Here is a 23683-nt window from a genome sequence, read left to right as displayed (position 1 = left end):
TGATGGAAAATAGGGAACAGAGAAGTTTCTGCTGTGCTTTGTACTACCCCTTTGGAATACAACGCACTGATTTGACTTGGAAAAAAGGACTACAAACGAGGATACAGAAAAGGCCCATTCCGGAGGGTCAGAATGGAGCGACTCTAGACCCCTATCGAGAAGTATATATAGGTCATCAAACTACGACGAGAGAGTGATTCTGACACAACACACACGAGTCTTGTTCAATCTTGATTGATACAAACACGCTCAAACACACACACACACACACACACACACACACAAAAACTAAAACGCTAACCGACAAGATGTCTGTTCCAACCCACATTAGCCAGTACGCACAGTACAAGCAGGACACCAACGACGTTGCCGCATGGCTACTGACCGCCCACCCGGACTTCAAGGGGCCCAAGGGGCCCGGCCGATTGAAGGGCAGGGCGCGCAGGGCCGCCAGGGAGGAGGCAGAGGCAGGTAACGCAGCACCTCCCCAAGACTCACAAGAATATACTCTAACCTTGAACGAGTTTGTAGAGCGGGCGACGGCAATTGTCGCCAGCCGACACGTCAAGGAGGTGCCGCGGCTGGTGGCTATCAAACTGCGGCGTTCAATCGTGCGCCGCCGGTACCAGCTGCGGCACTATGAGCACGGCGGCGGCGACGCCGACTCAAACGCCAGCCACGCACATTTCATCGGCGTGCTGGAGAACGTCGAGAAAGTCCTCAGACCCATCTTGCCCAAAGAGTTCCGGTCAAAGGCGGGTCAAGCGACGGAAGAGGATGATGTCGACGCCGTAGCGGCGGCGCTGGTGAACCGATTCGAGGCTTTGACGGTCGAAGATGTCGCGGACGAGGCTCCGGACCGCCACGCAGCAGCTGGCACCCCTCAAGCTCCGCCAATCGTTGCGGTGAACTGCAAGATCGCGGAGGAGGAGGCGATTACCCCGTCTCCCATATATGCGCTGGAGATGTTGCTGGAGGACCTGTTCTTGGTGACGCATCACGTGCAGGAGTCGTGGCAGGCGTATCGGGAGGGACGGATGACGCTCGAGGCCGCAACGCTGGCGACTGAGATGGCTCACCACCTCTTCTTCGACACCGAGCAAGAGCTCCGGGTGGCTGGCGGCGTTGAGAATTGCCCGGACGGTTGGGTAAATGCGCTGTACCAGATCTGCGAGGTGCGCCAGAAGGCGCAAGGAAAAGGAGAAACCCAGGGCGACAACTCAGGGTTTCCCCACTTCCTCCAAGACCTTATCCACATCTTGGAGTCGCTCTCGGCTGCTTTGTATGCTAGGCAAGGCAAGGCTCTTTCGGACCTTCTTCGCGTCCCGGTACCAACCTATGACTGGGACTCAGACGACCGGCGCCTGCTCCTGCAGTTGCTCCTCGACGAGGCGTTAGTCCAGAATCAGGTATTCTTGGCTACCCCTGGGGCACGCTCGCTGCCAGATGCGGACTTGTGTGGGATCTATCTGTGCCACGCGTTTAGGACTGGGACCCCTTCGTTGACAGCGCTATATCTCATCATGTTCTACATCAAGATGCGACTGACCATGGGGTCGGAGGGTGACAAGGCATGGCCTGAGCTCCGTGACTTCATGATGGCCACGAGGCCGCACATGAGTCAAGCCCGTCAGCGGTACTCGTATCTCGAGAATGTCGATGAGTCACTCCGCAAAATACTGTATGGTCACACATATTGGCTGCAACAGGCGGAGATTGTGTTAGACGACGACGGCGCGGACTCCCCTACCACATCCGCCCGGCTCAACTCGCGTGACTGCGTTCCCTCGCATCGCCGCGTCTCTTGGTTCCGCTCAAATCCCTGGCTGTGCGGACGGCTGTTGATGATCTACAAGATCATCGCCTACTGTGATGGCTTGTACTGGTCCAATTCTGCGCCAGCTCCACTCGCAGTATGCCATCTTTACCACGCAGCAAAGCGGGAAAAGCTGCTGCCGGATGGATGGTCGTGGCCCGGGTTGGAGCGCTTGATAAGCCGCCACCCGGACATGTTCTGTGGCCAGCAACGGCCGAAGGCCTGGTACAGCTATTCCAACTCGCTGGCCCGGGCTCTAGGCGGAGTCGAGTCTGAAAGAACAGACTCTAGAGGAGGCGCGAGAAGAGGCGCCAGACGAAACGCCCGAAGCGGCATCGTGGGACAGATGGAAGATATCGATCTGGCCAAGCGATGGGAATTCCCGATGCTCATTACCACACTTCGGGAAGTCCAAATCCGCTGGCTAGGGAGGAGGCACAAGTGGACCGCGGACGAGATCACGCGCGTTATGCGTGAGTCTAAGCTGTGCCAGAAGTTTGTGAAGTCTACCATCCGCCAGGGGGCCGAGCCGAAGCTGACTATGGTTGACGCATTGAGACGCCTGCGCAAGTGTGTCAATGCGGAAATCGCCGTCCTAAATGAGGATGCCTGGCTGCAATATCACAATTCCTCGATCGAGATTTGCACCAGGATCTGGACGGAGTTTCCAGCGGTACGCAAGGAGTCAGAGCGAGTTGGTCACACGGACGACGTTGTCTACATGATTGTCCATACGCTCTTGTCATACCATGATCGGGACTTGGTCAAGAAAGCGGCTCGAATCATGCAATCTGTCGTCTCGGGAGTATGAGCCTCTTGGGGGGAAAAAAGAAAAAAAAGCAGAAAAAGCAAAAACAAAAGAAAACAAAAGAAAACAAGAAAAAATAAAAAGAAAAAAGAAATGATATTTCAGATATACAAAATTCACATTCCATCACTCCACAACCCACTAGATACTATTACTATATTATAGATCTCATCTCCTCGCTAATACTTGGAAAGCAAAACTATAGCTCTAATGACCATGACAGGTCAGGAGCAGTAAGAAGCCTTCAGGCTTATGATTGAGAATCTCTCACATGCACTTGTCGACTGACTCTGACTCTAGGCCCGTTCTTCGAATGTTGACTGTAGCAAGAGTAGGTGCGAGACTTGTAGCAGCATTGTGTCTGACCAAGACATCTACCTTTTATCAATGCAACACAATTTGGCCATCTCACTCAGTATCCTGGGGCTTGACGAAGCCTCGGGGTTAGCGTCCCACATGGTAGTTCTGATGAGAGCGTTTCAATCGAGCAGATGGTCCTGCTCTACAGGATTCTGATTCCTGTCGGGTTCTTTCTAGAGTAGACTTTTTTTGCATGCTCCCACCCGAAAGCACCTTGGTCGGTCTAGACCTAAATACTCCTGAGAAAGCTTCGGATGAAGAAAATACGAAAACCGAAGACTACTTGCACTGATTCTGCTACGATGGCACGGAACTCTCGTACAGGTACCCCACAATATCTATCCCCCTAAGGCAGCTGAATCACAGTAAAACCAAATATTTAGAAATTGCTAGAACTTACAATCTTGAGATCAATAACTTCTGCTCACAGATTTGAATCTCAAATCATGATTTTTATACCTAAGTATCGCTATTGATTCATCACCAAGTGAACTTGTGTCAACTTATCATCTAGCTGAGCGAGGAGTGTATTTCCTGGATGTTAGAGTAGGTTACATACCAGAGCAGTATACTTCGCGTGTGTATAGCCTAACAAAAGATCAAAAAGAAGCTCCTACAATCCAGGCGGAATTCCAAGCCCCTTGATATTGTGAAAGCAAATCATGACCAGGGCTATTTTACGCTAGGGCAGAGGCTGCATCGGTATTTCGGACAGCTGCAGTGGCACGAAAAAAGTATTGTGAATAACGGCTGTCTACTAACATGATTGACACGACGAATCTTCTCACTGGTCTCCCCTGAAGGGCCATCGAGAACTTTCGACAGCTACACAAGAAGCATGGACGCAGAGGGTTTCGTCGACCATCATGCAATCATCCACTCCAAAACCAGCGTTTGGCGAAACCAATGAGCGCACCTACTTTCCGATCATTGAATAAATCACCTTTATATCAGCTTATCCCTTGACCCGGACGAATCATATCACATCTTTGCTTCATGTCAAAAGCACTCCCCTCTTACACCGCTGATTGCCACTGGACCTAGCTCCCGCAAGGATTGTCGGGATGTATCCGCTCGTCAAAGGAGGCGAGGACCCCGGGTTTCCACAAGCTAACAGGTCAGCTTATACTCGCATAGATCAAGTTGCATGAGGTCATGCTCCAGCACTAAGCTGGCGGACTGAACTGTCCAAGAGGTCTTAACATCCCTGTTTCCCATCCACCCGTCTTTCAAACCGCAGCCTTGTATCTTCATATTCCTATCCCAAATCCGGCTCTCGCACTCGCTACCTGATCATCGAAATGTATTCCTCGGCCAAAAGTCTCCAGCTTGCTCAGAGAATCTTCGTAATTGCCCCCGCCTTTATACTCTACGGATACAACCAGGCTGGGCTCTCTGCCCTCCTCACCCTCTCGGATGTGATCCGTCTCTTCCCACAAATCGACACGGTCAACACCGACGGAGCTCAAGAGGCACAGAATTCCACCATCAAAGGGCTGATCAATGGGACTTTGATGTTAGGGGCCCTACTAGGGGCATTGTCATGCTCCATTGTCGGCGATAAGCTCGGTCGACGCAAGACTATCTTCGTTGGAGGCTGCTGTGCTGCGGTAGGTCAAATTCTCCAGTGCACGGCCTTCTCCTTGGCCCAGTTCACCGTGGGACGCATCATCCTGGGATTCGGGGTGGGCCAGTTGAGTGTCATCGTGCCGGTGTGGCAGGCTGAAAGTTCTTCTGCGGGGAAACGGGGGCGTCAAGTCATCACTTCAGGCATCTTCATCTGTGTGGGATTTTTCTTGTCCAGCTGGATCAATCTGGGATGTAGCAAGATTGCCTCGCCCCCCCTCCAGTGGCGGATCCCGCTCGCTATCCCAGTCGTCTTCTCACTAGTGATCTGCTTCTCTATCTTCACCTTGCCGGAATCGCCCCGCTGGCTGGTCCAGCGCGGACGGATCTCAGCCGCCACCGAAGCCCTCGCCGCGCTCAACGACATGCCCAGCGACCACGACCTGATTCGCCGCGAAGTCTCTCGGATTAACGCTTCTCTCTCGACAGGGCCTACGATCTCCTTGCGGGATGTCTTCCGGAAGAACGACCCGCACCGACTCGGCTACCGCTTCGCCCTGTGCCTCGGTATCCAGACCCTACAGCAGCTGGTGGGCGGCAACATGATCTCGATATACACAACAACCATTTTCCAAGACAACCTGCACCTACAGGGCGACACTCCGGCCATTGTGGCTGCGAGTGCCCTGACCTGGAAGTTCCTGTGCTCTTTCCTCTCCTTCGCCGCCGTCGACCGGCTGGGTCGCCGCTGGATCCTGGTGACCAGCGGGACGGGCATGTGTCTCTGCATGATCGCCATGGCGGTGGCCACCAGCTTTCCGGCGTCCAACCATGCTGCCTCGGTCACGGCGGCTGTCTTCATCTTCCTCTTCAACATGGCGTATCCCATTGGGTTCCTGGGCGGCAACTTCCTCTATTGTACGGAGATAGCGCCCGCGCCCCTGCGCGCAGTCATGTCGTCCATCTCGACCGCCAACCATTGGATGTGGAACTTCATCATCACGATGGTCACCCCCGTGGCGCTGAGCACAATTGGCTGGCGGTACTACATTGTGTTTGCCTGCACCTGTGCATGCGTGCCCGTGATCGTGCTGCTCTTCTTCCCTGAGACGATGAACCGCGACCTAGAGCTGATCGACGGGGTATTCCGGGAGGCGCCTACCATCTGGGAGATCGTGCCCATGGCCCGGCGGTTACCTCAGCAAAGTAGTCCATCGGCGCGGGTGGATAATGATCGAGAGAAGGCGGTTGAGGCAGAGGGGACGACTGAGGAGCAGCGGGAATTTGCTTGAGGTCCAAAATACCATAAGATGTAGATAGTCTAGACCTCGTTGGGGTGTATCAGAAGAAGCTCGTGCGAGCTCATCGCGTCAACAGAATGAATCTATCTTACGATACTAGTTCTTGGATGATCGTCACAAAACTCTATATCACTATCTATCCAACTTTCCTCGTATGCATATATACACTATCACTATCAAAAGTCCTACTTCTCCCCCTCGTCATTCCCAGTCAGAATCCCTTGCCAAAACCACTCCACCACCAAAACAGTGCCCGTCTCACTCTCAACCAGGAACAACGTCTTTCCCTCGGGTCCCCCGAATGTCAAATTCGTCATCTTCTTCCCTGCGCCCGCATCCCACCGAATCCGCCAGCCCACCTCCCCATCCGGCCGATGCACAAACACCACCCCTAATGTGGAATGTACGACAAAGATATTCCCCACCACATCCATTGCCATGCCATCCGGCCCGCCAATCCCATAGTAGCTGGCGAACCGGCCCACGCGCTGCACGCTCCCATCCGGATGGAACGGGACGTACCAAACCCCGTTGTCGCGGGTCATGGCGACGAAGACGGCGGATTCATCGCGGCTCATCACCAGTCCGTTGGGGGAGGGGCCGTTGCCCAGCACACACTCTAGCTTGACATGCTGCTGGTTTGCGCTGTGAATGCGATTGTCTGGGGGAAGATCGAACCGAAACACCCGACCCGTCGGATCATGCAAGCCCGTCATGCCTTGGTCGGTAAAATAGACCGTGCCGGTGGAGGTGACCACCAGATCGTTGGGGCCCTTGAGCCTTTCGCCGTGACAGCGCGTGACCAGTGGCGTTGGAGGGTCATTGGGGTCGGGATGTGCGGTCGGGTCGAAGGCGAGGATGCCTTGCTTGAAGTCGGCGATGAGGATGCGGTTCGTTGGATGGTGGTAGGCCAGGCCGTTGGGCTCGCCGTCGTAGGCGAGGACGAGCCTCCATTCCCGGGTTTCGACGTTGATCGAGAAGATCCGGCCGTAGGGGATGTCGACGACGAACAAGCGACCCAGCGAGGGGATGTAGAGGGGCCCTTCGAGGAAGGAGTCGAGCGGGTGGCCGCGCTTTTGGTGCAGACTATGCTCGGATTGCCCGCCGGGGCGGCGGTATTGTGAGGGCAGGCTCGTCCATTCGGTGGCCTGAATGGTGGTTGGTATGGTAGGTTGGGATTGGAGAGACATGGCCCTGGTTGTGTTGATGTTTGGTAGCAACGCTAGTCAAATGATGTCCTCTCCTGTGGAGAGTTGATTCTGTGTACTGTTGTTCTCTGCTCTTCTCGCTCTATCCTGTTTCTTGGGGTACGCCCGCATTGCAACGGGTCGTATCCGTGTCTCGTGATACGCATCTGCCCTATACCCGAGGGTGGACGGAGCACATCCGCATGGGTCAACAGTCTCGACGGATGATTTCCGATTCGACATGTGTTGATTAAGGCCATGATGCTCTCACCATGAAGGCAATTCGAAAACCGTACCTTAACCCCTCTCCCCCTCAACCTCCCCCTAGCATCCATCAACGCCTGCCCCAGCAGATTCAATCTCCACTCTTCCCGCCCACATTCCCGTACACTCGCGCCCAAACCCCACCCCCCAGATTCGATTGCTGGGACTTGCCTCGACAATCTCTCGTGTCCCACCGTAGCGGGTAACTGCGCGGCAAGGTCGGGATTTTGGGTGAATTTGAAATAGGTACCCTCCGCCACAATCACGCACCGCTCTGCCTCCTAGACTGTCTCTTCGCAACCGGGGATCTGGCGACCCACGTAGCTTGTTGGGGTCCATTTCCCAACCCGTTTGGAGTCTCTGGGTCAGAGGGTGGTCGGGGCCGGCGAAGAGCAGGGCTTTGCGATGCATCATATATCTATTTCTCTAGCCTTGGTTAGATGCGGGCTGGTGCAACGACTTGATTATGATTTATTGTAAAAAGACAAATAAGTCAACCTCCCTGTTCTGCATTCGCATAGGAGAAGGTCATAAGGTCATGTTGTCATACGTCCAGATGGAAGATGCTGGGTACCAATGGCCCAGGTATGCGTTTTCATCTTCCAGACGCCAGAAGTAGATTGGGTCGTTCGTCTATTGATCAGCCAAGGTCATGGTTCGCTCTATGTGAGCACTTTTGGCATGGATGTCTCGAGTTTGATGTTGAGTATTCTGAGATGGTCTGTATACGTTGTACTTCCTAAGTACTCTATCGTATTGCATGAGTCAAGAACTAAGAAAGGGACTGTACTGCACTCCCCACTATAGCTACAGTGACAACCTTCTTGTCAGTAGGTAGATAAATGAGCTATCCCAAATAGGTTAGAGGGAACCGGAGCGGGGAGCAAATCCAATGACGACGTCATCGACCCATTTCCGTCTTTCCGTCTTTCCTCACTTTCTTCTTTCTCTCTGGCGCCATACTGCGACTGAGTATCTTCCTTTCCCTTCCATTATTTGATGTGCCTAAGAACTGTGGCTCCTCCTGTCGATCACCAATGGTCTGATTGCTGGGGATAGTTTATTTAAGACCCAGTGTGAGCGCCGCCCACCCCGTCGCTCTTGAGCCGCGACCCGCATTCCGGCTTTCAGATTCCCGACCGCCATGAGCCACCACACAAGCGATATCTTGCAGCATACTTGCTGAGCTACGGCAAGAAACTCATATCCTATATCCTCCTATCCATACATACATACATACATTTGCAATGTCTTTCATCTTTGGACGACGACATTCCATCGCCTCCACCGCGCCGAACGAGGGAGATGCAGTCCCGCGGGGCAACGGTGGGCGAAGATCATCGGCTCCGGATATCTCGGATCATAGCCACGGTCTCCGTGCCAAAGGCGTGCTCCATGAGATCTTCCACAAACACCACGGCTCTTCCCATTCTGATTCTCCGTCGAACCCTGGATCCCCGCGTCGGGTAAGGTTCTAGCTCGAATGTGCTCTAGCTTAGTTTTATACGATCCGCGTGATTAACACTGATGTAGACAGATAGTCCACCATCACAGACGTCGGAAGATGCCCCTGCAAGCTCTCACACCCGCCATGACAGTGGGGTACACGAGTCTTCGGCCGAAAACCCCCCAAGCCCAGATCACAAGCCTGGCCATTCGCCGAAACCAGGCCACCATGCGCCACCGCCGCATAAACACCATCTGACGATGAAGGATGTGGAGGTCATCTTCTCAGGGGCCCCGTATTTCATGCTGGAGAAAGGAAAGCATGACCGCTGGTTCCCGCAGGTCATATTTCCATTCGACGATCACGACCCGGTCATTCAATGCTTCTGGGATAGGAGGCCTCTCCCCCATGCCTCATACACCCTATGCACTTTGCATGCGCACCTTCCGGTGCCGGATGACTGGGTCATTGAGGGCGATGTCCCGGCCCATCTGGGTAACTGGAAACGAAGCGATGCGCCCAAGCGAGCCACATTCGACGTGGGAGTACAGGAAATCCCCAATATGCTGGCGATGCATGGGCGGGATCCTGGGACGGTCGGGTTCCGCTATTTCCTGGAGCTTCCCGTGGCCGACGCGGCCCGCTATCCGGGCCCGGGGGTACCAAGGCCTTCGCCAGACTACTTACATTTATCGAGCCTGCCAGCAACCGAGTCGTTCGAGTTGTTGGAGCGTTACGGCCAGCCATACGCCCTTTGTTCGGATGGTACTGTCCACGATCGCAAGAAACTATTGCGCGAGGGGCCGAACTTTTGGAAGAAAATCGGTGTCCGTGACATTGATCTACAGGTCTTAGTGCAGCGATTGCAGACACTGAAGCATCTGCGCTACGAGATTCTCCATGGGGATCGACCGAAGACGATACTTGACATCGAAGGGACACGTGAGCTCTATAATGAACTGTTCACCAAATTCCTCTACCCGCCAGTGCGTTTTCTGATTGCCGACATGGGCGATCCGCACAGCCTAAAGGTCCAGATCAAGGCTTTGACTGTCGTGCTGGCCACCCCTGGGGCATGGCTGGACTTCAGTCTCATCGACTGGCGACTGCACATTGGCCAGCTGCTCTGGGAGCAATCACCGCACATGGACGGCGACTTCATCGACATTTCGGTGTCGGATAAGCCATGGGTGCATACGACTCTCGAGCGCAAGTGGTTTCTGGTCCAGATGCTGCTTGCTGCCGAGCTTCTGCTGCGTTTGGACGCGACTGTCCGCGTCGGGATGCTCCAAGAATCGCAGGACATTAACATCTCGCTACGCGATATCTATGAGTTCGACCGGTTGCGAAACGGTAAGCTGAACTGGGATCTGGTCGTCGTACGGCGATTCATGGACAGCTTCGATCTTGATTATCAGCTCGAGCCTGGCAGCCCCGGTCCAGAAAGCCACGAGGAAGTCGGTCATTCACACGAAAAACATCATCATCGGTCTTTCTTCTCGAGCATCACTCACCATTCGTCTTCGGCCACCCCTCACAATGAGTCAGCGTGGAGATGTCATCTGCTGCCCAATCATGTGATGCAGCAACTCAAAGGGCTTTTTGTCTTCGCCGACAACCTAGGCTGGCCGCGCTTGGATGATTTCAAGGAAACCCTTAGGTCAAAGATTGGTGGAGACCAAAATGGCCAAATCATCAAGGACGTCTTTACCAACCCAGAGCTCAATACTCTCCCAGCAGGGTACCAGATACCCGACTTGCGGAAAGCCATGTATAGCAGAAACTTTTCTCGGCGTCTCTTGCTTCTACACCATAAGGGTGATGACAGCAATCGTAATCATCTTGGCGGTTGGGCCACCAGAAGCTGGCTGTCGGGTTTTGTGATCCCCGGCTCCTCCATCAGCCACTTACTCATCAGTACCATCTTGGAAAATGATCCCGACGCCATGGCCAAATTGGGGCCGGTTGTCAATCTTTACGGTGGCTTTGCTTACGACGGACGGAGCTGGTGGAGCAAAGAATGCATCGTTGGCAGAGTGGTGGCTTGTTTGGAAGGGACCAAAGCATGCTTGGCATGGCAAGCCAGCCCGATTCTGCCCACAGACTCGTCGACCTCTCAACCTCTGGTCAATACTTGGTTCGAGGTTGAAGCCAAAGACCCGCAGAACAGACCTGGAAAACCGAGGATCAAGCAGGGATCCAAGCTGGCCCTGGAATCCACACCCCTGGGCCCCGGGGACTTGAGCAGCGGCGCCTTCAGCTTGCCCCTCGACGACCAAAGCGACTGCTCTATGAAACTGAGAGTCGCCTTCCAAGAGCTGTCATTCCAGGTCAAGGCCCAGCAACCCCCGGCCGCTGAGCATCCGATCACAGTGGTCGAGCAGGCAACTGCGCGCTTTTCACTTTCCTCTGACACAGCGGCCCCCGCCACACAACTCTCGTTCCCATTGAAGTACAACGTACAGTTCATCTCCTCCCATGAATGCCGCCCGCCTGGCGGCATGATCACCAATCCCCACGCTCCGAACGTCGCGAGCAGTAGTAGCGACAGCAGTAGCAATCAACCCAATCAGCGATCATCGTCCCCGTTCAGCGCCTCGCCTGACCGCCACCGTCACCACCGTCTCCCGGGCCACCCGCTGCATTGCCGCTACGCGTACCGCTGGGTCCACCTTCCCTCCCTGGCGGAGGAACTCGCGGCGTCGGACCGCATTCGATCGGCCTTCGACCCGGAGGAGACCATGATCCTGGACGCGCGCGGCTCCCGGGAGAAGGAGGCTTTTGCCCGCGCGTGGTGCGCCTCGGTGGGGTATCATGCTATCGTGGGTCGCGCGGGGCGGACGTGTCTCTCGTGCTGTATCCGGGAGGCGCGCGCGCTACAGGTCAAGGTCGTCATCCGCACGGGTGATGGTCCTGTCACCCCGACTTCATCTGTGCATGTACTGTATGGGGGTGAGTAGTATCCAACCGGGGCTTTTATTCGCATATTTGGGTTTGGATATTCGAACTTCTGTATTGATGTGTCGGCCTGTTGCATAATCTCTTCACGGACCTCATTACCCACTTGGTTGGGCCTTCTCGTTAGCTTTCTGGATATTATCTACCACTTTACAGCAGAAGGGAGATAGGAGTAGGATTTTCTTTTTGACCAAAACGTCAGAAAAATACCTCGTGCATCACGGTATTCCCAAGGATACTTTGGCTAGCTGACGAACTGGGTGATAAGTGTTTTCGTCCCTTGTTTTTGTAATTGGCTATAATTGCAAATGTTCGACGATCGCTCTTTCCTTCGAACTGGAACTGGAATTGGATCATGTATCTGAAGTTTGAAAATGCCAAGGAAGCTTACCTTCAACCAGAGGTTCTTTACATGCATCCACCCCCTCCCTCCTTACTCCAAGCGGTCGAAAACCGCAAGTGATGGTATAGGCACAAGCATATGGAACCCTCGATTGACCCAAGCATTCACCACAAATTCTGAATTCAACAAACCGGAGGTCCACCCCCCAAAAGCTGTCACCCTTCCGCCCTAACCGTGGCTCCCAGCCGTTGCCCTCCCGGTGGAAACCTCAGTGCTTGTTAGTCTCTCCCCTCACGTCGGACACTTTCCCCTTAACTCAAAACCCAAAGTGTTGAGAGCGTCCACTCGGCTAAGCTATCCGAAGGCCGATCGCCGCAACGGGATTTGCCAATCTGTAGCTGGACTTCAAGCACATGTACACCGATACGTCAGCTCACATGCTTAGGGCTCAAAACCGGTTTCTGGTGTTGAACAAGTCCCATAGCGCCCTGCGGTGCTGTGGTTTGGTCTCTCCTGATCCCCGATATAATTATCGCCTCATCAAACACTCGACTAGTGAGTGACAGGGTCGGATCTCGGCTACTGATGGTATTATTACGTTGAGTTTGCTTGCATCACAACGTCCGTCATCATCCAGTTCACGGAAATCGACTCACACAATAATACAAACACGTTTAATGGCAGGCTCTCTGGTGTACCAGGCGAAGAGACCTACTGTACAGCACTTCGTCCTAGATATCCTGACGGAAAAAAGGGTGGGAGACTGGCCTGCGATCAGATTGGTCGACTTGTGCTTGGGCGCAGTGCACTTTCCCTGGCGCAGCGAGCGACTTGACCGTGGAGGCACCTTTACCTCGCAGTCTGGTGATGTATACGTAGCAGCAGCATGATGTGCAGCCCACCCTACCGAATGTGAGAATACTTCCAAAAGATATGATATATTTAAAAATCTCAATCATCCATATCGAAAACAGACGAAGGGAGCAAACGAAGCGAAGTGAAAAACAGCAACAACAACCCTCAAATCAAGCCCCAGCTACCAGCATCTTCCCCTCCCCTCCTCAAACCCAACCAAACCACACCCACAACCTACAAAAGACTACATCCTCTCCAAACCCGTCATCCCCGACCCCAAACCCCAATCCCTACCATCTACTCAAGGCCGACCACCCTGTCCCTGACCGGGCGCCCCCGAACTCTGCCCCCCAGGCGCGCTTCCACTACCGGAACCGGAACCCCCACCGGACGAAGAATCATTCTCCACGCCCCCATCGGCCGTATAATAAGCGGCGGGGGTGATGCTGGACGACTCGTCGGAGTCGATGGCGAGGGAGATCCACCCGAAGACGCCGTCGCTGATCGAGTCGCCCAGCAGCACGTACTCGACGAACGGGTCGATGGAGTCGGCCTCCTCGGAGAGGATGGAGTCGTTGGCGTTGGTGGTCAGCTCCTGGGTGTTGGTGCTGTAGGGGCTAGTGGCCTCGACCTCGGCGATCAGGTCCTGGTCGAAGAAGAGCTGGCCCACGTGGTTGGCCGTCGTGCTGTACAGGCCGTCCGTCAGGGTGTCGTTGGCGTTGGTGCTGGTTGTGGTGCTGGGGTTGTGGCTTAGGACTTTTTGCGCGGGTTAGTATTTTGTGGGGGGGGGTTGAGGGGGCATTTTAAAATAGGGGTAAAGGATAGGACAGGGCAGGCAGGCAAACTCACCGTGGATATGAGTCGCGCGACTGGTGTAGTGGCCCGGGAAGATGGTTTGGAATTGCACCACGCCCGAGTCGTCGGTTTGCTGGATGCCGCGCAGGAAGGTCGCGTCCAGGTTGGAGGCGTCGTTCGAGTTGCCGTTGCCGCTGGCTTGGATGCCGGAGTAGACGCCCTATTTCACCGGGTTTAGTTTCTTATGGATGAGTTTGATCAGGGGGGAAGTAGGGACAACGTACGGTGGCGTTGCAGTGCCAGAAATCAATGTACACATCCGGAACGGGGTCGCAGGTGCTGCTATCGACCAGCTGGATGTCCAGGTACAGAGGGACACCCTCCTGGGAATCGACGATGTCGCTGCGGATCAATTCGCCGCTGACGTCTGATGACACTGTCAGTTGGATGATGGCTGGAGGGTGAAGAGGCAGGAGCACGCACAGTAAGGACCCTGGGTGACGTCCGGGCCGAGCACGCAGCTGGCGTTGGAGGCGAACAAGGTATCATAGTCCTGAGTGTTCTCGGTCACATCCAACGAGGACAAGTGGGAGGTGTTGAGGATAGTGGTCAGGTCGCGGGCCTTGAGGAGAGGTGCACCTGTTGAGTGTGAGCATGCATGATCGTTCGTGAGTATAAGCTGGTGATGGGCCATGCGTACGAGTGGACAATCCCTTGCGACGGCGCAGAGAATCCAGCGTCGCCTGGCGACGGGCGATGTTGCTGCTCTCGTGGCCACGGGCCTTGAGCTTGCTGGCGCACTGGCTCAAACCGCGAGCGTGCATGGGAGCACGCTTCAAAAAGGCGGCACGCTCCGCGGCTTCCGCGCGCACGTCGTGGCCCGGATGGGCAGAGGTCATGCCGGCTAGACCAGCTAGGCCGGCAATCACGGTGGCAGTAACGCGAACCATACTGACGAGGGGTGCTTTGCAGAAAGAGAGGAGACTGAGTGAGGGAAATAAGGGATGTGATGCTGTTGTTGTCTTCTCATGAGATGCAGCATCCAGCGCCCGCTTTTATATCTCCTGTCTCTTGCCTCTCAACCTCGAAGTGACACGGATACTGACCATTCCTCCGTGATGCTGCCGCTGCCAGCCCCAGCTGACGCAAGCCATCTGGACCCCCGTCTTGCGCAATCAACAGGATAGCAGTTTGACAGGAGTATAGCACGCACATACGCACACACGCATCCACAGAGACACAGGGCGCAGTAGACAAGCAAGCGAGTTAGCTAGCAAACTACGGAGTAGCTAGCTCGATAGCTGGCACAAGTGCTGTTAGACCCGCCGGCGGGGACAACCCCCCGCCAAGACATCACCATTTTGGAGGCTAGAAAGACCTCAGAAATCTGATCGATTGCCTCATCCGCTTCCTCTCCGTAGAAGTCAAGCAGAGATCTCAAAGGAACGGGCCAGACCCGTTATCCATCGGGGTAAGATCATCGGCCGCTGACGACGCGGCCAGGATCCACCCTCTCGCGCTTCTCGCACAACAAATCCGGTCACTCTCACAGGCACGAGGGTCCGTTTCGTAAGCGGATGGCAGACAGGCATGCTTAAAATTGACGAGACCGGGATTGGCCGACAAAGACATTTTGGGGTTCAGCCACATGTCTCATCAGTGGATGGAGAGATTGAGGCAGCGGAAGATGGACCCTGCAGTATGCTGGACTACAATATCCTCGGCCGGCGTTTTCAGGGCCCTGGTGCTAAATCGAAGCAAACAGGATCAAGCACCCTTATCCAAAGAAATTTCTACTCTGAAATCCTAGTCAGCCTTCGATAGGAATACATCCTCGATCCCACCTACAGAGAAACCTACTCCATCCTTCAACCAGCCAAACGGGTATCCAAGATCTACGTACAGTAAAAATCATCTCAAAGAAAGAAAACAGATGGGCAGAAAATAAGCATAACCATAAAGTTTGAAACACACCCAACCACCAACGACCCTGGTTCCCTGACCCCAACTCACCAGCAGTGCTCCACCAGCTTACGCCATCCTTCTGCAACCCCTTGGAGCCCCTAGGGCCCTAGGGCTAGTCCCCGTCCCCCTAACGGTCTTGGCAATGCACCGGGCGGATTTGGCTGCCCCCCCCCCCCCCCGCCAAGCCTTTCTCTCTCTTTCCCCTCCCGCCGGAGCTGAGTAATTTGCCCCGTCTCATTTGTGGAATATCCTCGGTTGCTGGAGGTGATCTGCACGGGTATACGTACTATGGCCGAGCTGGTCGCGTACATGTTGTTTACTGACGGCGGTTTGTCCTTGGCAGGGCGGAGCAAAGTCCAGCGTTTATGTACCGCACCCAGAACAAATGAGGAAGACTATGCAGCACCCTGCGGATGTAGGGTTGTGAGTCAGCGGGAAGTCTATTTTCCAGTGACGTTGGCTCTTGGCTCGGTTGGTTTCATCGGGAGAATGGCCGGGGTTGTGTATGGATGGACTGTTGAGGGGAGATGAGTGTGATTGAAAGCACGCGGTTCATATGTGCTCCGACACGGGGATTTGCTTGGTCATTGTTGGATTGGAAAGCAGGGTATATTCTTTATTATTAGAAATCATGCATGCATGCATACTGGTCCAGGTAATGCTTGCGTTTTGTCTGCCATCACTTACTGCAAACAGTCACGCCGTGAGATGGAGGGTGGAAGAATCGGAGTCGAGCAGGGTCCATCCTAGCCGAGGCAGGGCGTCCAGTCGACCCTGATTTGGAGTCATCCGGTGTCCCACCTTCGATCTGAAGAAGGGAACAGAAAAAGAACGGCATCTAGAACCGAGAGACCTGCCGAAGACGTAGACATCCTTGGCTATACGTATCACATCATCTATGCAACGAAGAGCTAGGATCATGCTTTCTGACCTGGCTCCCCTGTCAGGACCGGCTCTTCCCCAGCGTCAAAAAATACACAACTCAGCGGCAGGAACCCGCCAATCCATTTATGAAATGCTTCGAACCCGAGCAACTTCATCTTCACTTTGGCTCTCTATTCCTTCCAAATTCCACACTTTCTTCAACCCACGTGGGTCACCCTCGGAGAGCAGCCTGGGCTCTCGAGTTGAGTTGATCAATCCCGTCCAAGTTACACATCTCGAGCAAAGTAGAGTATATGTGTAGATTGCACTCCGACAGTGGCCAGCATTGGACACAGCGTCGAGGACAGTAGAGCGCGTCGCCACTAGCCACATCCAACTCTGATATCAGAGAGTGAGCGTACTGCTCCCTCGTGACCGTTTATACGCCTTACTGATTAACTGGAGTGACGAGTCTTGGCCCAGAGGACTAGTCCAATCTAGTCACCTTTTATTTTTTTTTCTTATTCTCCTCTTTTCCCTTGAACAAGGTGCCAATTGGTGAAGAGTACAGACAGGGCATACATACCGTACCTACGCCGAGAGAAAGATCGAGCATCGAGCGTCAGGCATAGACAAAAACAGCCCGGTATGGGTAACCTCCTGCTACTGCGCCACCAGGCTCGAGATCAGCCCCAGATCCTGATTTAGATGAATGTAGAGCATGATCGGGCTTCTCCAACGTATATACTTTCTCTGCATCGATGTCAATGTTGGCAATGAGAGAATGCCTCGAGCCTGGGTCCCGGAGGCACCATATGTTGCTGGGAAGCACCTAGTGAGAGGAGAAGAAGGTCCGAGTCGGTGCTCGCCCCGAGGGAACGAACCTGGTTGTAGACGAAATGATTGACTGGCCAAGTTTGTTAAACAGTAACGGCAAGAGTGATGCTTACTTCAAGGTTGGGCTACTGACCTGCCGAGCGTATTATGTGGTTTCCTGTCTGAGTGAGTAAGATGTTGCTGGCTGTGGATTTGTAGATACATATAGCAGTCGAGAGAGGGGGTACGCTCGGCTGGCTACATTTCCGCGTTGCTCGGGTCGAAAGGATTCCTTCCATATTTGGACTCGGGCATGGAAATGACTACCTTATCCCCATGGCTATGCTAGTATTCAAGGCGAGTGCTGACTTATCTCTTAGACAAGAGGCAGTAGTTCGATCGCTGCAGTCCGATCTAATTGACCCAGTACCCACTGAGGCAATCCGCCTCCCGAGCAAAGCGAACGAGAGAAATGATAGTGAAAGTGCGATATCCTTTGAGCAGGGACCTACATACGCCACAATGATCATACGTATACCATTTATTACCTAACCAACGAAGTATCTACCCACATCTCTCTAAAACTCATCCCGCAGCGTACGGACTCATCTTGCGCAGCCGCTCGCCGAACCGCCACAGCAGAAGCGGCGCAGGGATCCCCAGCCCAATTGACACAAACGCCAACAGACTATTGCCCCACCCGTACCCGAGCGCCTGGTACATGTAGCTCGCGAACAGGGGGAACCCGAAGCCGGCCAGCGAGCGCATGCAGGCGACGGCGGCCAGGGCGCTGGCCGCGAAGCGCGTGTACGAGTCGACGATGTACGTCTGCACGCACTGGAAGGTGATGATGTTGCCCAGCCCGTACAGCATCGCGCCGATGTTGGGCGCGATCCAGTGGCGGTGCGTCTCGGCCGTCCAGCCGTAGATGAACAAGCCGGCGGGGACGAGCACGGCGCCGAGGTACAGCAGCGGGACGCGGAATTCCGGCCGCCCGACGCCGCCGCTGCGGGCCTTGAGGCGGCGGTAGATGCGGTCGTTGAGCGGGGCGCAGAGCTGGGAGCCCAGCCAGAAGCCCAGGCCGAGCGAGATGTAGTTCAGCCCGCCGATGCCGGTGGATTCGTGGTAGTACTCCGGGCTGGTCCACAGGGTCGGGAACGTCGCGAGCACGAGGTACATGGTGCCGTAGATGTAGGCGAGGTACAGCGCCAGCAGCTGCACGATGGGCTGCGTGCCGAGGAGTCGGAACGGACGCATCAAAGCGCTGCGCATCACCTCGCCCAGCGTGCGGTTGGCGCGTTCGTGTTCCGTCTGGTAGCCGTCATCAGACGTCTCTTTACGCAGGCGTTGGGCGCGTTTGCGGAGAATCACCGGGGCGTAGGTCTCGCGGAGGAAGAACAGACCGGCGAACTGGATCATGGCGTCGGCGATGGAGGTGGCGTAGAACACCCAGCGCCACGTGGTGTTCTCGGCGATGAATCCACCGGCAATGGGGCCGACGGCGGGACCGAGGAGCGGAGCTAGACTGTAGATAGCGACACTCTTGCCTCGCTCTTCGGGTCTGAAGCAGTCGGAGAGTACACCACCGCCGATCTAGCACGTAATTAGCGACACAACCGATGCCTAGCCACGATGCAACACTCACTGCCAACGGGGCACTTCCGCCCAGGCCGGCCAAAAACCGGAAGACGATCATCTGAGCCTTGTTCTTCGAGAAGCCGCAACAGATGTTGAAGACGAGGTAGAACAGGTTGGCGAGTTGCAGCACAATCACTCGCCCATAGATCTCCGACAACGGACCCAGGAACAGCGGGCCGACCGCATACGCCAGCACAAACACCGACAGCGTCATGCTGAGGGTGACCTCGTCCGTGATGTGAAAGTCCGACCCGATAGCCGTCAACGCGGGTGCAACCATCGACGACGACACCGGCGAGATGAAAGTGAAGCATGATACCGTGACCACGGCCGCCCACTTCTTCTTCATTGGCCAGTTCTTCGGATTGTCGGGGTCATCGGGCCCATTCCAGGTCACCTAATGAGAGGAATATCAACTATCTAGCCCCCGAACAATACAAGAGCAGCACATACCAGCTTAGGATCATTTTCAGACCGTGCCGTCCTGGATTTCTCCAACGCCGGCGCCGGCGCCGGCGTCGGGCCAGCAGCTTCCAGATCGCGATCTCGCTCATTCACAATCCCACCGCGGACCTCGACAACTGGCTCATCGCTCTTCTCTCCATCTTCGTCAGAGTCCGTCCCTAGCGCATGGTCACTGTGGTACACGGACTGATCATCCAGATGTTTTCCCGAATGAACCCTATCAATCTGTGCCGTGCTGTGCCTGGAGCTAGACCGCCGGAAAGACCCAAGCCTATGTGGACGCTGTGGCTGGGTGCCTGGCTCGGTGGTAGATGAAGAGGACGAGGATCTCGACCGCGTGGATCTACTCGACTCGGATGGTGCAGCGGGTTTGGACATTACCACCAGATGAACTCACCCACACATGTCAGGGTGTATTGCTTGGCGGCCAAGAAACCAGAAGAGGACAGAAGAAAGCTTAGCGGCCACCAGAAGGAAAGAGGGAAAATTCGAGAAGCACACCAAGGGTAAGAAAAACCGGCGGGCCGCAACAGATCTGGGGACACTCCATTGTTATAAGCCCTACTACTACTACTACTACTACCTATCAAGGGAGATACGAAAACCCCGACAGTGGGAAAAAAAGAGAATTCGGCGACCCAATTGGCAGCTACGCAGCAAGCAAGCAAGCAGCGTGCGGTGATATCAGACAGATTAAGTCCGGTGATGAGTTTTTGCAACCGCAGTCCATGATTGTGTACTTCTTATTGGCTGCAGAGTGGTGGAGTGACTGTTTCCAGGCAAGAGGTGGAGAATGCGTTGCACCCGAGGCGGCCTGGGCCGAGGCGACGCTGGCCGAAACAGGCTAGAAACTGGGAGATGATAAGAGTCTGCGTTGTTGCGGTGACTGCTGGCTGCGTTGGTCATATGTACGTCGATGTGATCGAAGGTTGCGGGTGGACCAAGTGATAAGGGAGCGCGAAAGCAATGAGTCGCAAACAGGGAATTGGAAAGGTTGGAGGAATGGCCGGATCGAAGCATTCTGGATGAATACGGCTATTCGGAACTCGGCACCACGTCACGTGGTTTATTCTCCGCCTGTCTCAGTAGACCACCGCTAGGCTCACCGCCCTGGCTGTCAGGCAGAAGTACCGGCTGACACATCCTCCATTACGTCACCGGTCAATCTTCCTCCGCAGCTCAACTCATTGAATTAGCACAATTGCTCTGCATATTCAGCTCTCTACCCCCTTATGTACAGCCCTCTTTTCTCCAAAGACGAGTCCACTTTGTTAAGCAACCTAAGAAAAAGCCATGGGGACAGTCTGACTACGAGCAATCCGAGGACACCTGGAAATATACAGGGATTAAGATAGCGTCAACGATAGGCGGACACATGTAGCTACAACAAATCATTAACACATCGAGATGTCAAACCTGACAGGCCTAGTACACTGACTAGGCTGCTATCAACTGCCTTGGCCTTGTTTCGAATTCGCAAAATCATTGGTCACGAGGTTTGGATTGGACGCCACTAGTGGATGGATCAAATGGCTGCAGGGCAGCATTCAAACGTTATATACTTTAATTATAACCAGATAGAATTAAATTTAGATTGAGTAAGGTTGAAGATTACCGAATAGACGGGCAGACCTGATGTCTCCGCAGAGGCAGCAAAAACCAGGTTCAACAATCAACCGAGGCTGGTCGTCCCCGGTCTCCCATGTGTTACGTCAGGGCGATCTTGAAAGCCTACCGCATACTATGCATGATTTATCATGGAGTTTATATTGAACTTGCTCTTTCTCGGTGTTGCTATTCATGAGATTGTGCAAAATGAGCCCTCCTCTTTCCTACAATACGTAGTTCAAACATACTGGCGAGCCAAGTATCAAAAATGACCAAGTGACTGTCATTAGATTTGCACTCACCCAAAGGGCAAGTGAGTAATTAGAACCATTAGTACATAAGCGTAAACCCATGGGTATTCATCCGTCCAAATCCTAAAAGCACACCAGCGCCTCACCACCTTCACTACCAACACCTGCAGACTCTCGCAGTTCCCTTAAACCTCCTGGTGAATCACCTCAGCCTCCGCCTTTTCGGCAACAGTCTTGTCGGTGATGCCCATCTCAGAGGCAAAAGTGCCGTGGGGCTTCCATCCTGCCGAGGTACGGGGGGTGGTCTCCTCCATCATCTTATCAACCTGCTCCAGGGTGAGACCCTTGGTCTCTGGGATGAGAAAGTAAGTGTAGACGAAGCAACAGGCGCACAGGGAGCCCCAGATGAAGAACACCTTGGCGCCCAGGTCACCCTTGTCCTTGTCGACCATGTAGGGGGTGATGACGGCAATGATCTAGTAAGGGGTCAGACGCACGAACCCAAGACACATCGGGGTTGAAGACTTACGCAGTTCCAGAGCCAGTTAGAGGCGGTCGACAAAGCCACACCGCGCGACCGAACAGGCAGAGGGAAGATCTCACCGATCACGACCCAAGCACCAGGTCCCCAAGTAGAGGCAAAGAAGAAGATGTAGATACAGATGAACGAAATCATAGCACTGACGGCCGACTTGTTACCACCGTCAGTGACACCGACGATAGCGACGATGAATTGACAGATGACCATGCCCAGAGCACCCCACAGGAGAAGTGGACGGCGACCGATGCGTTCAATGGTGTAGAAGGCGATTGGGGTAGAGCAGACGTTGACAATAGTCGTGATCATGCTGATGAGGAAGGGGTTGTCAATGGTTCCAAGCTATCGGCCATGTTAGAAAAGCTCATGGTTAGGGAACGGAGCAAACTCACCGACTGGAAGAAGGTAGTTCCAAAGTAGAACACGAAGTTGACACCAGTCCACCTAGGCAAGTCAGTATCAGAGATTCAGATGATTCAAAGCGTACTGGAAAGCTTACTGTTGCATCATTTGCAGGGAGGTACCTAGAATAGTCCGGCGAAGGTTGCTATTGGGAGTCCAGAGGCTACCACGGAAGCAGTTGAACCAGCTGTTGAAGTAACCACTCTGAGGGATAACCTGCATCTCATACTCGTGATTGGCGACAATCTCCGCAAGCTCCTCCCGGATGTAGTCGGAATCCTGAGACTGGCCGCGGACACGTGCCAGGACCTCAGCGGCCTTGTGGAGGTTACCCTTCTTGACAAAGTAACGGGGCGACTCAGGCAAGAAGAAAAGACCGATGCCGAGAATCAAAGCCCAAGCGATCTGGAGACCAATAGGAATGCGGTAGGAGCCCGAGTCGGTACGGTTCTCCGTGCCGTAGTCGACGCAGGAAGCCAGCATGAGACCGATGGTGATACAGAACTGGTATCCTGACACAATGGCACCACGCACCTTGCGAGGGGCGATCTCGGACATGTACAAGATGATGATGGCGGAAACGAAACCGACACCAAAACCAGCAATGAGACGGCCTACGACCAACAGAGCGACACTGCTGGAAGCTGTCTGCAAGATGACACCGATAATGAAGATACCACAGCCGCTGATGATGGTGAACCGACGACCGAGCCAGTCAGACAAGTCACCAGCGATGAGAGCACCAAAGAAAGTTCCAGCAGAGAGAATCGAGGTAATCAAAGACTTCTTCCAGGAGGGCAAAACGAATTTATCGGTGGGAGTAGTAGCATAATCCTAAGCCAGCTGGGGTTAGTGTCGCGTGACGGAGTGGATGGGGATCGCAGAGGCAGAACCACATACCAGACCCTCGAAGCGTTCGATAAAGTAGCGCATGCCCATGACACCACTGATATAACCGGAGTCATAACCGAAGAAGATACCACCGAAGGCAGCAAAGGCACACATCAAGTAGGCCTTGACTGTGACGGGGGCCTCGACCCGCTGGCCGTTCACCGTGCCGTCAGCCATGATGACTGGTAGGAGTTGAGCAGCGTGTGGTGATGTGATGCTCTATGTAAACCAAGGAGGTATAGACAGCGAGATAGTCACAGCACGGAAAGAAGGATGACACAGGTGTCGAACCAAGACACACCAAGAGATGAGAAGTGTGAAGGTCGAAGGAAGAGAAGGAAGAGAGTTGCGGTGAGAAGATGCACAAACAAACCGGCCGGGGGGGAGCTGCAGGCGTTTTTATAATCTGGAACCCCGATCAGGAAGGGAAAGGAAGAGGGAGAGGGGAAGAAGTTTGCATTCGGGCCAGACCCGGACCCGGGGAAGAAAGTGGATGGAAGTTGCCCACGGGGATTTCCCCAACCGTCGGGATCGTGAGGGAATGG

General features: G+C 54.3%; 7 protein-coding genes across 7 annotated transcripts; 3 read left to right on the top strand and 4 right to left on the bottom strand.

Moving 5' to 3' along the window:
• Positions 1–308: 308 nt before the first annotated feature.
• Positions 309–2627, top strand: BO66DRAFT_443172 (uncharacterized protein; the record flags this gene model as incomplete). The annotated part of the gene is made up of 1 exon (XM_025651488.1): positions 309–2627. The coding sequence occupies one exon, from the start codon at positions 309–311 to the stop codon at positions 2625–2627; it is 2319 nt and encodes a 772-aa protein (XP_025499160.1).
• A 1658-nt stretch (positions 2628–4285) lies between these two features.
• BO66DRAFT_462449 (sugar transporter) lies at positions 4286–5842 on the top strand (the record flags this gene model as incomplete). Its single annotated transcript, XM_025652371.1, has 1 exon — positions 4286–5842. One exon carries the CDS (start codon positions 4286–4288, stop codon positions 5840–5842), a length of 1557 nt encoding a protein of 518 aa, XP_025499159.1.
• Positions 5843–5991: 149 nt separating this feature from the next.
• On the bottom strand, positions 5992–7334 carry BO66DRAFT_395567 (SMP-30/gluconolactonase/LRE family protein). The gene has a single exon (XM_025648246.1). The coding sequence runs from the start codon at positions 7039–7041 to the stop codon at positions 6037–6039; it is 1005 nt and encodes a 334-aa protein (XP_025499158.1). The 5' UTR covers positions 7042–7334; the 3' UTR covers positions 5992–6036.
• A 1215-nt stretch (positions 7335–8549) lies between these two features.
• On the top strand, positions 8550–11709 carry BO66DRAFT_383780 (uncharacterized protein; the record flags this gene model as incomplete). The annotated part of the gene is made up of 2 exons (XM_025646069.1): positions 8550–8743; positions 8880–11709. 2 exons carry the CDS (start codon positions 8550–8552, stop codon positions 11707–11709), a joined length of 3024 nt encoding a protein of 1007 aa, XP_025499157.1.
• A 1497-nt stretch (positions 11710–13206) lies between these two features.
• BO66DRAFT_334202 (intradiol ring-cleavage dioxygenase) lies at positions 13207–14650 on the bottom strand (the record flags this gene model as incomplete). The annotated part of the gene is made up of 5 exons (XM_025644198.1): positions 13207–13661; positions 13755–13920; positions 13985–14127; positions 14184–14339; positions 14401–14650. The coding sequence occupies 5 exons, from the start codon at positions 14648–14650 to the stop codon at positions 13207–13209; spliced, it is 1170 nt and encodes a 389-aa protein (XP_025499156.1).
• Positions 14651–17913: 3263 nt separating this feature from the next.
• Positions 17914–19983, bottom strand: BO66DRAFT_214663 (MFS transporter). Its single transcript, XM_025642617.1, has 3 exons — positions 19437–19983; positions 18991–19380; positions 17914–18938 (listed from the first exon to the last, which is right to left on the bottom strand). The coding sequence occupies exons 1-3, from the start codon at positions 19824–19826 to the stop codon at positions 17931–17933; spliced, it is 1788 nt and encodes a 595-aa protein (XP_025499155.1). The 5' UTR covers positions 19827–19983; the 3' UTR covers positions 17914–17930.
• A 1509-nt stretch (positions 19984–21492) lies between these two features.
• Positions 21493–23315, bottom strand: BO66DRAFT_405643 (sugar porter family MFS transporter; the record flags this gene model as incomplete). Its single annotated transcript, XM_025648982.1, has 5 exons — positions 21493–21783; positions 21837–22187; positions 22238–22289; positions 22345–23081; positions 23148–23315. The coding sequence occupies 5 exons, from the start codon at positions 23313–23315 to the stop codon at positions 21493–21495; spliced, it is 1599 nt and encodes a 532-aa protein (XP_025499154.1).
• Positions 23316–23683: the final 368 nt, after the last annotated feature.

Source organism: Aspergillus aculeatinus (assembly GCF_003184765.1).
Source record: "Aspergillus aculeatinus CBS 121060 unplaced genomic scaffold BO66scaffold_65, whole genome shotgun sequence".
Taxonomy (NCBI): Eukaryota; Fungi; Ascomycota; class Eurotiomycetes; order Eurotiales; family Aspergillaceae; genus Aspergillus; species Aspergillus aculeatinus.
This window is presented reverse-complemented; position numbering and strand designations above follow the sequence as displayed.